At 44.1% G+C, this 14,469-nt stretch overlaps 1 protein-coding gene across 1 annotated transcript; it reads left to right on the top strand.

Moving 5' to 3' along the window:
- Positions 1-4,530: 4,530 nt before the first annotated feature.
- On the top strand, positions 4,531-13,567 carry CD59 (CD59 molecule (CD59 blood group)). The gene is made up of 4 exons (XM_074955249.1): positions 4,531-5,021; positions 9,565-9,648; positions 10,086-10,187; positions 11,179-13,567. The coding sequence occupies exons 2-4, from the start codon at positions 9,567-9,569 to the stop codon at positions 11,373-11,375; spliced, it is 381 nt and encodes a 126-aa protein (XP_074811350.1). The 5' UTR covers positions 4,531-5,021; positions 9,565-9,566; the 3' UTR covers positions 11,376-13,567.
- The last annotated feature ends 902 nt before the right edge of the window (positions 13,568-14,469 follow it).

Genomic DNA, 14,469 nt, shown 5'->3' with positions numbered 1-14,469 from the left:
ATCGCCCCTTCGAACCATTTGGGCCACGGTGGGATGAGAGATGTGAAAGGGCTTTTCGAGAAATCATTACTTGCTTAATTCATGCTCCAGTCCTAGTCTTTGCTGACCCAAGCAAACTGTTTATCCTGCATACTGATGCCAGTTTGGAGGGTCTGGGAGCAGTCCTGTACCAGGAAGTGGAAGGCAAACGTAAACCTGTAGCCTTTGCCAGCCGAGGATTGTCTGATAGTGAAACTCGCTATCCCACCCACAAGCTGGAATTCTTGGCCTTGAAATGGGCCATCACTGAGAAATTTCAAGACTACTTGTATGGTGCTCAGTTCCAGGTGTGGACAGTCAACAATCATAGAATCATAGAATATCAGGGTTGGAAGGGACCCCAGAAGGTCTTCTAGTCCAACCCCCTGCTCAAAGCAGGACCAATTCCCAGTTAAATCATCCCAGCCAGGGCTTTGTCAAGCCTGACCTTAAAAACCTCTAAGGAAGGAGATTCTACCACCTCCCTAGGTAACGCATTCCAGTGTTTCACCACCCTCTTAGTGAAAAAGTTTTTCCTAATATCCAATCTAAACCTCCCCCATTGCAACTTGAGACCATTACTCCTCGTTCTGTCATCTGCTACCATTGAGAACAGTCTAGAGCCATCCTCTTTGGAACCCCCTTTCAGGTAGTTGAAAGCAGCTATCAAATCCCCCCTCATTCTTCTCTTCTGCAGACTAAACAATCCCAGCTCCCTCAGCCTCTCTTCATAAGTCATGTGCTCTAGACCCCTAATCATTTTTGTTGCCCTTCGCTGGACTCTCTCCAATTTATCCACATCCTTCTTGTAGTGTGGGGCCCAAAACTGGACACAGTACTCCAGATGAGGCCTCACCAGTGTCGAATAGAGGGGAACGATCACATCCCTCGATCTGCTCGCTATGCCCCTACTTATACATCCCAAAATGCCATTGGCCTTCTTGGCAACAAGGGCACACTGTTGACTCATATCCAGCTTCTCGTCCACTGTCACCCCTAGGTCCTTTTCCGCAGAACTGCTGCCTAGCCATTCGGTCCCTAGTCTGTAGCGGTGCATTGGATTCTTCGATCCTAAGTGCAGGACCCTGCACTTATCCTTATTGAACCTCATCAGATTTCTTTTGGCCCAATCCTCCAATTTGTCTAGGTCCTTCTGTATCCTATCCCTCCCCTCCAGCGTATCTACCACTCCTCCCAGTTTAGTATCATCTGCAAATTTGCTGAGAGTGCAATCCACACCATCCTCCAGATCATTTATGAAGATATTGAACAAAACCGGCCCCAGGACCGACCCCTGGGGCACTCCACTTGACACCGGCTGCCAACTAGACATGGAGCCATTGATCACTACCCGCTGAGCCCGACAATCTAGCCAGCTTTCTACCCACCTTATAGTGCATTCATCTAGCCCATACTTCCTTAACTTGCTGACAAGAATACTGTGGGAGACCGTGTCAAAAGCTTTGCTAAAGTCAAGAAACAATACATCCACTGCTTTCCCTTCATCCGCAGAACCAGTAATCTCATCATAAAAGGCGATTAGATTAGTCAGGCATGATCCACTGACTTATGTGTTAACAAGTGCTAAGCTGGATGCTACAGGGCAGAGATGGGTGGCCGCCTTGGCTAGCTATGAGTTCAGCATTCAATATCGATCAGGGAGAAGCAATGTAGATGCAGATGCATTGTCCAGGCGTCCGCAGGCACCAGAAGTTGCTGTGATACCCACGGATGGAGTGAGAGCTATTTGCAGTGTGAGTCGCCGAGAGCCAGAGGCCCATGAGAGCCTTCATGGATGTGTCGCAGAAGCTTTGAGCCTGCCCCCTGAATGCGTGCCTTCTGCTTCAGTGAACTATATTGCATTGGACCAATCTCCCTTGCCCATGCTCAATGCGGCTGACTGGCAAGAAGCCCAGCTGCAAGATGTTGACATTCGTGATACACTACTTGCCAAAAGGGAAGGGCGAAACCCAGCTGCGGTTGTCCCACCTAACCCAGAGGGTAAACTACTATTGAGAGAATGGACCAAACTAAAACTGATTCAGAGAGTGCTACACCGAATGACCACCGACCCTTTACAAAAGCAACGAGCACAACTAGTGCTGCCAAAAGAGTACAGAGCCCTGGCCACGAGGGCCCTACATGATGACTTTGGACATTTAGGGATGGAGAGGACCCTGGAACTTATTCTTAGTCGGTTCTATTGGCCCGGATGGCTGAAGATGTTTGCAGGAAATGTGAGACTTGCGCTCGATGTGTTCAAAGGAAAACTCTGCCCACGAGGGCTGCATATCTCAAGAACATCACCAGCAACAAACCTTTGGAACTGGTATGCATTGATTTCTTGTCTTTAGAGGTAGACAAGAGGAATGTTGGGAACATTCTAGTAGTGACTGACCATTTTACACGGTATGCGCAGGCATATCCCACACGTGATCAGAGGGCCACCACCATGCTTGAGTATTGTAGGACAAATATTTCTCAGTCTATGGACTCCCAGCTCGGATACACTCTGATCAGGGGCAGGATTTTGAGAGTCATCTTCCGAAGGAGGTGCTGAAGACAGCAGGAATTAAAAAGTCTAGGACAACGCCTTATCACCCTCAAGGTGATCCTCAACCAGAGAGGTTCAACTGAACCCTATTAGCTATGTTGGGAACTTTGCGACTGGAGCAGAAGGCAACCTGGAGCCAACATGTCGCATTTCTGGTGCATGCCTACAATGCCACAAAGAACGATGCTATGGGAGTCACCCCATATTTCTTGATGTTTGGGCGAGAACCAAGATTACCCATAGACTTGTGCTTTGGTGTATCAGAGGATGGAGATAGCTATGAAACTCATCAGCAATATGTATCCCAACTAAGAGAAAAGCTGCGGGATGCTTATCACTTAGCTACCTCTGCGGCTCGGAAGAACGCAGACCGCAACAAACATCGATATGATGCTAGAGTGCGTTTGCAGGTGCTCCAGCCGGGAGACAGAGTCCTGCTGCGAAATTTGGGTATTGCTGGCAAACACAAGATAGCTGACACATGGAAGGCAATACCTTACCTGATGATGGAAAAACTGGGAGATCTGCCGGTCTACAAGATCAAACCTGAAGAGGGTCCAGGGCAAATAAAGATGGTGCATAGAAACCTTTTGCTCCCTGTGGGGGAATTGGTAGGCACCCCTTATGAGATGGGCCACGACAGGGCAGCCAGGCAGAACAGAAGTGCTAGACCAAAGCCAACATAATGCCACATTGTTTCTCTCTGTTATTAAAAGGCTTTTGCTACACTCAGACTCTGTGCTTGCCAGAGGGGAAGTATTGCCTCTTGGAGGCGCCCAGTGGGGGTGGTATATAGTTGTCCCAGGTCACTGGGTGGGGGCTCGAGCCGGTTTTGCATTGTGTATTGGAATGGAACCCCTAGATACTGAACCCAGCCCTTGTTGCTGCCAACTCTGACGGGCAGAAGGGTTACATTTATCTTACGACAATCCTGCCTGTCTTCATTTCAGAGCTCTCTTTTGGTTCTGCATATTTGTTCTCCCACTTTTATTTACACTTGGCTAGATTTCTTTTTGCAAAAATCTTTACTCCATCTACCTCCATTTCCAAAGGCTCTAGCCCAGCGGGTATCAACCAGGAGTATGTGTACCCCTGGGGGTACACAGAGGTCTTTTTGGGCAGTTCCACTCAAAGTGGTGGTCCGCGGACCGGTGCCAGTCCGCAAGTCTTAGGCTGCCGGTCTGCGTGCACATTGGAAAAAGAAATTGCTGGTCCCCCACATCAGACAGCTTGAGAAGCACTGCTCTAGGGGGTACAACTCAGCTAGATATTTGCCTAGTTTTACAACAGGCTACAAAAAAAGCACTAGTGAAGTCAGTACAAACTTCATTTTCATACAGACAAAAGGAGAAAGTAAGCAATTTTTCAGTAATAGTGTGCTGTGACACTTTTATACTTTTAGGTCTGATTTTGTATGCAAGTAGTTTTTAAATGAGGTGAAACTTGGGGGTACACAAGACAAATATGACTCCTGCAAGGGGCACAGTAGTCTGGTAGAAAGGTTCACAACCTTGCCTAGCCTCACCCTTGTTTTGTTTTATTATTGCTTCCTCTACTTTCGTAGCTTCTACTTCCACAATAAGGGTGGGTCTACTTGAATTATCTCTCTTGCTGCTTTCAGAGAGAATGCAAATCCATTTGATAAATGCTTAAATTTTAAATGATGTTCCTTCTCCATTACAAGCAGGGTCCCTGGAGCATATACAATTGTCTCCACCCTCAACATCCATTCTTAGTATAGCGAAATCCAAAGCAATCTAGTCCAAATCTTGTGATCCCTGCCAAATGGCAAAGGAACGCTTTTTAGAAACTGCCACAGCAGGAATTACGTAACTGTTATTCCTCATGGCAGGATGTGGTTCCAGAAAGGAAGAGCCTGAATTCCTTTTCTCTAGGGGAGGAAAAATAGCCTTACTAGCAAATCAGGCCCATAAAAGACTCTGTGCAAGATGCCTTAGGGACCAAGATAACATTAGCATCGGAAGAAGGTGGCATTAGCCTAGCCTCCAGCTGCCCACCTGCAGAATTTCATGCTTAGGCCCCCTCTTATCGCCCAGCTAATCATTGCCACCGCTGAGCTCTGGGGATTGAGCAGCTAGTCTACACTGGCAACTAAAAACCCACCTCCGCGGGGGGCCTAGCTCCCAGCACCGGGGCGCCGTTTACACCGGCGCATTACAGCGTTGAAACTTGCAGCGCTCCCCGGGGTGTTTTTTCGCAGCGCTGTAAATTGTCAGTGTAGACAAGCCCCACCCATCCGCAGCCGGCTGGCGCCCTTCCACACCGCGGAGACGAAGGCGACAAGAAAAGGGTGGGCGCCTGCCTTGCCGGGAGCCGCCCCTGCGCAGCTGACCTGCCTGCTTTCCCTTCAGCTCGGCCGGGAGCGGAGGCCATTGGGCTGCTGCATAACCCCCTGGAAGAGCGCTCGGCGGGCCCGTGCTGACAGCCGGTGAGCAGGGGAAGGAGGGCGGGAGGCCGCTTGCCCGCGGGGTGTCTGCTGCGGGGGACAGAGGACGTGGCTTGCTGTCAGGCGAGGGCTCTTGAATTATAACCGCTTGGGGCAGAGGCCGCGTTTCCCTCCCGGGCCGCGCGGTGCCCAGCGACCCTCCGCCTGCCTAAGCACTGCGGTGGCAGACACGTAGGGGAGGGAAAAGTGTGCAGTACGCTGGTCCCGGCCGCCTCTTTCCCACCCGCAGGGTACGCGCCTTCGCGGGATCTCCGGGCGCTTCTGCAGCAGGCGTGGGTCAACGTTTAGGGCCTGACGGGCGAGAAAGGAAACCGCGGGGCCCAGGCTGCAGAACTTATTCCCCCCCCCGAAAGGCTGCCTCAAGGGCTGGCTCCTTTAACGGCAGGATTCAGGTAGTGCCCTAGGCAGGCAAACTTTCCAGCTCTTCCTTTGTGTCTGGCAATCACGTGCAACCCCCCTGGATGGCGAGAGGGGCGTGGTTGTGATGATTCTTAAATAGGAATTCTGTGGTGAGCCATGACTTGGCACCCAGGACGGTAGCCTCTCTTGTTGTTTATAATATATTTGCTGTACTTGGCCGCTATAGGGTTTATAACACTGCCCCCCCCTTCCCCCCCCAGTTCTGCCCCAACAGTAATGATGTATTAGCAGCCTCAGGCATTGTGCCTAGGCTTCCTAGATAAGTAGTGGGTACAAAGCAGCTGAAAGAGGGAGGGCTGCAAACACCATTCTGTTTTCCCCTCCAGTGTGTTGCAGCACAGAGGAAGAATAAGAAATGTTGAGCGAGCTTTAAAAGCCTGTGCTAGGCAGCTTGAGAGCGGAAAGCTAGCAGAACACTTAAATGCATGTCAGGTGATCAAAGTGCATCGACGATAAGTAGGGGACGGTACCAGTCAGACTTGTACAGGGCAAGATTCTTCCACACTTAGAATGCTCTGGAGTTTCTTGCTCTCAGGATAGTCCCATTAAAATTAATCACAGTCGCTTGAGCAGATAATTATGGAATCAAGCCCACAGAGCTGTATACCAGCTCATCCTGCCCACTATTTATAGAGTTTGAAGACATGTAGGGCATGTCAAGTGACTTTAGGCTTATTTTTATTTTGCCATTATCCTAAACCAACATAAAGTCCAGGAAACTTCAGAAGATATGTGCTTGAAAAGAGGGAGTTGTGTGAAGAGAGAGCCAGTTCATACTGATAGTTGTGTCGAATTGGCCAAAGAACATTAAACCAGGGCAGCAGTGAATGCCATTCAAATCTGAGGCTTCTGAAAGCCAGGAGTCTTTTGCTGTTGACTGTCAATTGCTTAAATATGTCTGACTTTCCCATTGCATATGCCTGGATGTATTGAGTCCTTGTGTGACTCTGTTGATTCAGGGGAGTTCACCAGGGATGAATTTAGACAGTTGGTTTGTTTTTTACTGAACCAACCCTTCAGAGACTTATGAAATGACACTGGCAGAATTGTTCAATTCATATTTCTGTTTTGTATTTGGGCTAATGCTGAACGATGTATCTAGCTGCAACAAAGAAGGATATTAAACAGCATCTTAACTAAAGTTAGTTGATGCTAAAATTAGCAGCTCCTAACAACTTGCATTCAAAAGTTTTAATGGAGTTGATTCCAGACCACAGGTATTAATTTTTAATAGATCTTGGTAAAATTTCAAAGGACTGGAAGAAGGCCAGTGTTGTGCCAATATTTTGTTTTCCATTTAAAAATAACTCAAGCTAATTACAGGCTGGTAAGTCTTATATTGAGCCCAGGTAAAATAATAGAAGGGCTTATATTGAACTGTGCCAATAAGGAATTAGAGGCCAAAAATATAAGTAATGCCAATCAGCATGGTTTCATGGAAAATGTCTTGTGAAAGAATCACATTTTTTTGACAAGATTGAGTGTGGTTGATAAAGGTAACTGACGTTTTTTACTTGGATTTCTGTAAGGCATTTGACTTGTGTGACACCGATTTTTAAAAAATAATATTATACAAAATTAACAGCCTTTTTTATTTTTTTAAAAAAAAATCCATTTAAATTGAACTAACTGATAGCAGACGCACAATGTTAGTGGGTGGAAAGTAACAACAGTTGGTCTCGGAGAGCCTGCCGTCTGGATCACTCAGTAAACTGAGCACAATCGAACATGTTTGAAGTATTGCCAAGTGAGACGTCATGTGTGTAGGGATAAAGAATGTAGGCCATACTTAAAAGATGGGGGACTATCCCACAAAGCTGTGATTCTGTGAAAAGAACTCAGGAATCATTGTAGATGACTAAGTGACTGTGAGGTCCCAATGTGATGCAGTGGGCGGAAGGGTTAACCAAGTTCTCTCTTTACACATCCAAGGATTATCAAGCAAGAATAGGGAGATAGCATCTCTATATAGGACATGGTGAGACCATTACTGGGTGACTGCATCTAGTTCTGCTCTCCACACTTCAAGAAGAGCATTGAAAAATTAGATCAGAGAAGAACTAGAAAAAATGAGTTCTGGAAAACACATCTTACAATGAGAGTCTTCAGAAATTCAATCTGTTTATCTCATCAAAGAGAAGGTTAAGTTTTGACTTTATCATAGTCTGCAAGTTTCTACACAAGGAGACGATATGAAGGGGCTCCTTAATGTAGCAGACAAAAAGCCTAACAAAATCCAGTGACAAGAAATCTGAAGTGGAAAAAATTCAAAATGACACAACTTCTTAAATGAAAGTCATCAACCGCTGGAATGAATTACTAAGGGAAGTGGTCATTTGGATTCCTTAAATGCAGATGCTATAGTTTAACTACAAGTTACTGGACTTGACAACAGAGCCAGCACTTCCCCTTTTGCTGCACCACATTCTGGGGAAGTGTACCACAGAACAAGGAGTGCTGATGGCTAGCTGGTGTGGGAGGAGATGGTTCTGCTTCAGCTTTGAGTCCTCCACCCCCTCTCCCTTTCCTCCAAGCAGTAGAGAGAGGCAGGTGAGGAAGAATAATTATCTCCACTACACTAATTACTGGGTAAAATTCTGTAGCTTGTGTTATGCACTATATGATCAAAATGGCCCATTCTGTCCTTAGAGGATCCGTCATCTTTTCATAGACTTTAACGTGACATTACGAAGGCTAAAGTGATAGAAGTCCAAAGGCTCCTGCTGTATAAATGCTGCTGTTCTTAGTGTATAAGAAGTTGGAGGTCTGCTGGCAGGCAGGAATGTGCTGCAAGTCTTTTATTTTTGATTTCGGTGCCTCACAAAGGACAGAGAAGTCAGTAAAATGTGGCCTGTCCCATAGCAACAGAATGATCTGTGTTCATTTCCTAGTTACCTGCTGTATGCCAGTTGTCAAATAAAACAATATGTAGGAAGTAAAGCTCCTTAGTAACTTTTTGTTAACCCCAAGAACATCCCTCCCCTGAGTGGTAGAGATTGTCCCCATTTTACAGATGGGGAAGCTGAGATACAGAGTAGTTAAGTGATGCCCAATACAAAAGTAAAGGGAATCAGTGTTGAAGGTTAAGTTAATAAAGCAGAACCCAAGAAGGGATGGAAATGGATAAAGTGTGTTTGAGTATATTAAGGGGAAAAAGAAAAAACAAAAGCAGAGCACCGCAAACTGACTCTAAGGCCACCAGAGGATGCTCAGGGAAGCAGCCAGGCCTACTACAGTAGGATATGGCTCTTGTGTAGTAGCTAACTTTCTAGTTACTATATTGTACTGTTTAGGTGCCTTATTGCTGCCTCACAACTGAGTGATGGCAAACATGCTGCCCTTTAGGACCACTTCTGTTTCTATCCTTTCATTATCTTTATTCCTTCTCCATCTTCCTTTCTGTGTCTCTTCTCCTTTCTTCACCCTCCTTTCCCTTCTGCAACTTCCAGTCTCCCCCTATGAGCTTTGCACCTACCCACTTGCACTTCTGCAGTGAAATACTTTTAAGTATCAATGTTAACTATCATCATTAGGCTTTAGAATTCAGTGAAATGAATGGAGATGGAAAACTTGCCATGACAGGGTGGCTGCAGTCCTTGGTAGACTTAATTGCTTTGGTTTGCGCTTGGTTCACATTTTGAATGTTTTCTTCACAGCCTGATAGCAAGTGTAAAAAATCAGGAATGGAGGGGGGGAGGAATAGGGTCCTATGTAAGATACCCCTAATATCAGGACATCTGGTCATCCTAGGATAAACTAACTTTTTATTAATGAGAGCTGGGATTCTGTAGAATCTGTATCTCTCATGGGGGGCCACATAATTAAAACAAACATTCAGGACCCTTGACAATACTATCATAGGTATTTTGTATAGCCCACATCACTGTAATATCCAATGCCTCGCACACATTATTGAATTTATTCCCCCAATATCTCAGTGAAGTATGGGAGCATCACTATCTCCACTTTGGCACCTTGGTCCCCATCTCGAATCTCCAAGTCCTATTGCTGTTATAATGGATGGTTTTGTAGATCTTTTCCTGACATTAAATCATTTCGAGCTAAGGAGTGTAATCCTAACTCATGATTGTGCTCTTGCTTCCAGATATGGGAAGAAACATGAATCGGAACAAAACAAACTGTGTCCTGCTCACTGTCTTCATTATTATGGCTGTGTTTTGCAGTTCTGGTAGGTATCCTGGAGTGCCTACGTTAAAGGGAAAATTATGAGCCTAGCATCAGACCCAAGTAGCTACGCTGCTGCTGTGCAAATATGCAGGTATAGATGGTCCTGAGGGAAGTCCCTGCCAACTGCTGCCACTCAGGCTGTTTGGAGCAGGAAGCAGTACAGTTATGTAAATCTATCTCCCTGGACTCTTGTGGATGCATTAGGAGCTGAGTTTGACTTCCCCTAAGTCAAACTCAGAATACTAAAGCATTAGGTGGTTTGACCTAAAAGTTGCAGTACTTAAACCAGATTATCATGAGGTTATGGTTCAGGAATTTATAACTGTTTTGACCTAACAATAATCTTGAAAAGTTACTTATTTCAGAACATCAAATGGACAAGAAGAAAGTTTATTACTTAGTAACTGGCTTCTCTCTCTCTCTCTCTCTCTCTCTCAGGATATATGCTGAAGTGTTACAAATGTCCACCTACTGCTGTGCCATGTAAGACCAATATTACCTGCGGAAGTGGCTTCGATTCTTGCCTATGGCTTAAAACTGGTATGTTTACGATCCCAAATGTTGTAGACTTAAAATAAATATAGTAAATCTATATTCATTCAATTTTAATTATTCCAATGTAATCAGATAGGTTTTATTTCCACAGTCTGTATGAATGTCCATCTGAAGTACTCTTACTGAAGTCCTTGTTGGCGCCTTCAGCTTTATGTAGGATTGTGTGCATTAATACAGTTTGAACTGTTACAACTATGGATGTTCCAACACAACTGTGGGGACATAGTTTTATAGTTTAAAAAGAGATCCCATTGTGCAGTTAGGCAGCCAGCAAACTGCTCTGTTGCCTGACTGGTGGGTGTGTGGGGAAACTTGTAAAAGGAGGAAATCGCACTGCCAGCTGGGAGGCCAACAGTCTCCAGTTGACTGACTTAGGGTTGGGGTATACGTTGCTTCTTTATGCCATGACTGAGAAGTACGCAGCACTTTCATTTTCAGTACAGTCCAATTTGGAAACTGAATTTAGGCTTCTACTCTATGCCTGCCAGCATTGTCCCCTGCTTTGCATTCCAGGTAGAGATAAGTACAAACCAGCATTCTGGGAACTAGGACCTAAATTTCATAGCGGATCCCATTTGGCCAGGTTGGGCACTGGTGCTGGTTTTATATTGTAATATATAAGAGCCGTTTGCCTGCAGATTGCAGTGCTTGGGATGAGAAATGACCCAGAGCTACAAAACTCAGGGAAGGGGTGGGTGTGTGTGTGGGTGTGTGTGTTAGTTAATTAATTAGTTAGTTTATGGCCATCTATTGAAATGAGTCCAGGTGTGAAATTCAGATTCTTATGTAAGTTCTGATTTGGATTCATCTCTACCTGCTATGTCCCAAACAGCTCACAAGAGCATTCTATTATAACAAAAACCAAGGTGGGGAAATCCCTATGAATATCTAATATATCTTTGAATACCCTTGTGAAACGGTTTTCTCTACAGGGAAGCTAGTAATTTTGCATAACTTTTTAATTTTTTTTTTAAAGGTGAAAAGACACTCTCTGATTGCTATACATATTCCAGCTGCAACATCAACCAAATTAAAGAGGATTACAAGTCTGACAGCTTTAATTTCAGATGTTGCCAAAAAGACCTGTGTAACAGGAGTCCAACCACAATGATTAGTACAGCAGTCTTCAGCATCGCTACCATAATGACCATGATCTGGATACTCGGCGCTTAAGATGGAGGGGAAAAAGGATAATTTTGTTTTTCCTAAATACCTACTGATTTAGAAATCATTCATATAAACATGCTGTCTATTGTAGACAATTTTTGCGCCTAGCACAGTTGTGTTGTTTGAGAAAGCAGACTTAGAAAAAAACCAGTTTTTTTGGAAAAGCTATATGTTAAAATGTAGGGAAAGTACATCTACAGTGGTAGATAACTGCAGGTTCTTGATAGAAGTTATACCTCTCTGTGTTATCTGGAGTAAATTCTTTCTCTTGCTTACAGTGAGTTTCACATCTCTGATCTGATTTGAGTTTGTCCTTTACACTCCAGTTGTGGCAATGTTACCTAGCCCTTCAAAGGTGTAAGCCACTTTTTTAAGTCAGTAAGACTATTGTTGGTGTTGATCAGCAGCTTTTCCTTTATTTTCTTATGTAATTGTTTCTGCTTGAAAATATGTTTAACAAATGGACCTAACTCACCATATTAGAAGTTATGGTTGCTTTTTTGTATAACACTTATAACTGCCAAAATTGTATTTGTACTGTTTTGTAGCTAATGCACTGCATGCTTATACATGAAATGACTCTTGACAGTCTGTTTTGTTGTAAAGCGTAGTGACTCAGACTGGGGTGATATTTGCAGTCCCTCTCTTATTTCTGCAGAACTTCTGTAGTGTCTACTCTTCTCCTTTCTTAGAAGTACTGTATATACACTTAGAGAAGGGGTGAAGTGAACTACCAATGTCCTTTTTTTGGATCCTTGAGATCTTTAATCTGTGCCATCTAGAGTTTCCTATGCTGCCAACTACCCTTCATCTTGGCTACTGTGTCTTTGAACAGATTGTAAAGGCACCATGATTTTCCTTATTGATCACAAGTTGTTTTTTTTTCCCTTCCAAATGATTTCTACACTTAAACCATTCTGTAACTTCTGTGATCATTCAGATTCAGCAGTAATGTGTGGTGATAAAATATGAGCTGTGGCTGATTTATTTACCAAATGTGAGAATTGTAGTGCCCTACAGAAATGTCAAGACTTGTGCAGGGGGCTTATATAAAGGAAGGGATCTTTCTCAACGCAAGGTAATACACGGGCCACCTGCACAATTTTCCTTATCACTACCACAGTCCATGTTACAACGTGCATACCAGTCCACAATGCTAGGTTTTTAGCCTGTAGATAAGATGATTCACAGACTTAATGACTGCAGCTATACTACATTTCCCCTCCCTAGCCCGCTGTCCTGGGTAGCTATCCAGCAGAAGCTGGGTGTTTTCCTTGTGTGCTAGGCCTCCTGCATCATTTCATTCATAAGAGCTCTTGCTACAGTGAAATGCATCATCTTGTAATACTGTTGCAAAAAAACCGAAACCAATTTTGAGTTGCATTAACAGAGGCCTAGGGTGATAGTACTGCTCTTCTCCTGTTCAAGCCAGCAGGGCTTCATGTATTCACCCCAGGCTGCTGGAGGAATTAGCTGAAGAAATGTTGGCACCACGGGCAATATTTGCAAATTCATGGATGACAGGAGAGGTCCTGGAGGACTGGGGAAGGGCTAACGTGCCTATCTTTAAAGAGAGGAAAAAGGAGGAGTTGGTGAACGACAGCTCCCTCAGCCTGCCCTCAATACCTGGGAAGCTACTGGAGCAGTGTGGCAGATCCACGGAGGATGAAGGGGTGATCACGAGGCGCCAGCATGCATTTACTAAGAACAAATCTAGCCAAACCAGTTTGATTTCCTTCTTTGACATAAAAAGAAAAGGAATACTTGTGGCACCTTGGAGACTAACAAATTCACTTCATCGGATGCATCCGATGAAGTGAGCTGTAGCTCACAAAAGCTTATGCTCAAATAAATTTGTTAGTCTCTAAGGTGCCACAAGTACTCCTTTTCCTTTTGCGAATACAGACTAACACGGCTGCTACTCTGAAACCATTCTTTGACATAGTAACTGGTTTAGTGGATAGGGGGAATATGAGAGACATAATATACCTTGAATTTAGCAAGGCTTTTGCCATAGTCCTATGTGACATTCTATAAGTAAGCTGGAGAAATACTGTCTCAGTGGAGCTACTATTAAATGGATACATAATTGGTTAAACAACCACAAACAATGAGTCACTATGAATGGAAGGATGTCAGATTGGTCAGAGGTCTCAAGTGGGGTTCCACAGGGATCTGTTCTGGATCTGGTATTATTTTCACATCTTTATTAATGACCTGGATGTAGGAATAGAGAGCATCCTGATCAAATTTGCAGATGACACAAAGCTGCGGGGAGGGAGGACAGGTCTGCAAACACTTTGGAGGATAGAGCTCAAATTCAAAGGAATCTTGATAAACTGGGGAACTGGACTATAGACAACCAAATGAAATTCAGTGAAGACAAATGTAAACTGCAACATGGAAGAAAAACCAAATGCTCTTTAATGTTTTTAATGAAATAAATACTACTGGGAATTATGTGATTTTTGTGAGACTTTTAACTTCCCAGATATAGATTGGTGGACAAATGCTACTCATAAAGGGCCATTTTAGATTTGGTATTGGTGAGTAATGAGGACCTCAGAGAAGAACTGGCTGTAGAGAACAACTTTGGTTTGAGTGATCATGAGTTAATTCAGTTTAAATGGAAGGATAAACAAAAACAGATCTGCAACAAGGGTCCTTGATTTCAAAAGAGCTAACTTTTTAATAAATGAAGGGAATTAGGGAAGTGGACTGGACCAAAGAACTCAAGATCTAAATGTGGGGGAGGCTTGGAATTACTTAGTCAAAGTTGCAGAAGCTATCTGAAGCCTTCATCCCAAGCAAGGGGAAAAAATTCATAGGGAAGGGTAGCAGACCAAGCTGGATGAGCAAAGCATCTCAAACAGGTGATTAAGCAAAAGCAGAAACCCTACAAGGAATGGGAGATGGAAGGGATCAGCAGGGAGGTCAGAAAGTGTAGGGATAAAGTGAGAACTGCCAAAAGCCAAGCAGAGTTGAACCTTGCAAAGGGAATTAAACCCATAGTAAAGGTTCTATAGCTGTACAAATAAGAAGAAAATAAGTAAAAAGAAAAGGAGTACTTGTGGCACCTTAGAGACTAACCAATTTATTT

The sequence above is a fragment of the Natator depressus genome, chromosome 6 (assembly GCF_965152275.1).
Source record: "Natator depressus isolate rNatDep1 chromosome 6, rNatDep2.hap1, whole genome shotgun sequence".
In the NCBI taxonomy this organism is placed as follows: Eukaryota; Metazoa; Chordata; order Testudines; family Cheloniidae; genus Natator; species Natator depressus.
The sequence above is the reverse complement of the archived record's forward strand: the minus strand, read 5'-3'. Positions and strand labels throughout refer to the sequence as shown.

Excerpts from the sequence above, each read along its gene's own strand:
- CD59 (XM_074955249.1), top strand. The coding sequence starts at position 9,567 with ATGGGAAGAAACATGAATCGGAACAAAACAAACTGTGTCCTGCTCACT. Across the intron at positions 9,649-10,085 it reads GGCTGTGTTTTGCAGTTCTG|GATATATGCTGAAGTGTTAC; the intron begins GTAGGTATCCTG and ends TCTCTCTCTCAG. Across the intron at positions 10,188-11,178 it reads TTGCCTATGGCTTAAAACTG|GTGAAAAGACACTCTCTGAT; the intron begins GTATGTTTACGA and ends TTTTTTTTAAAG.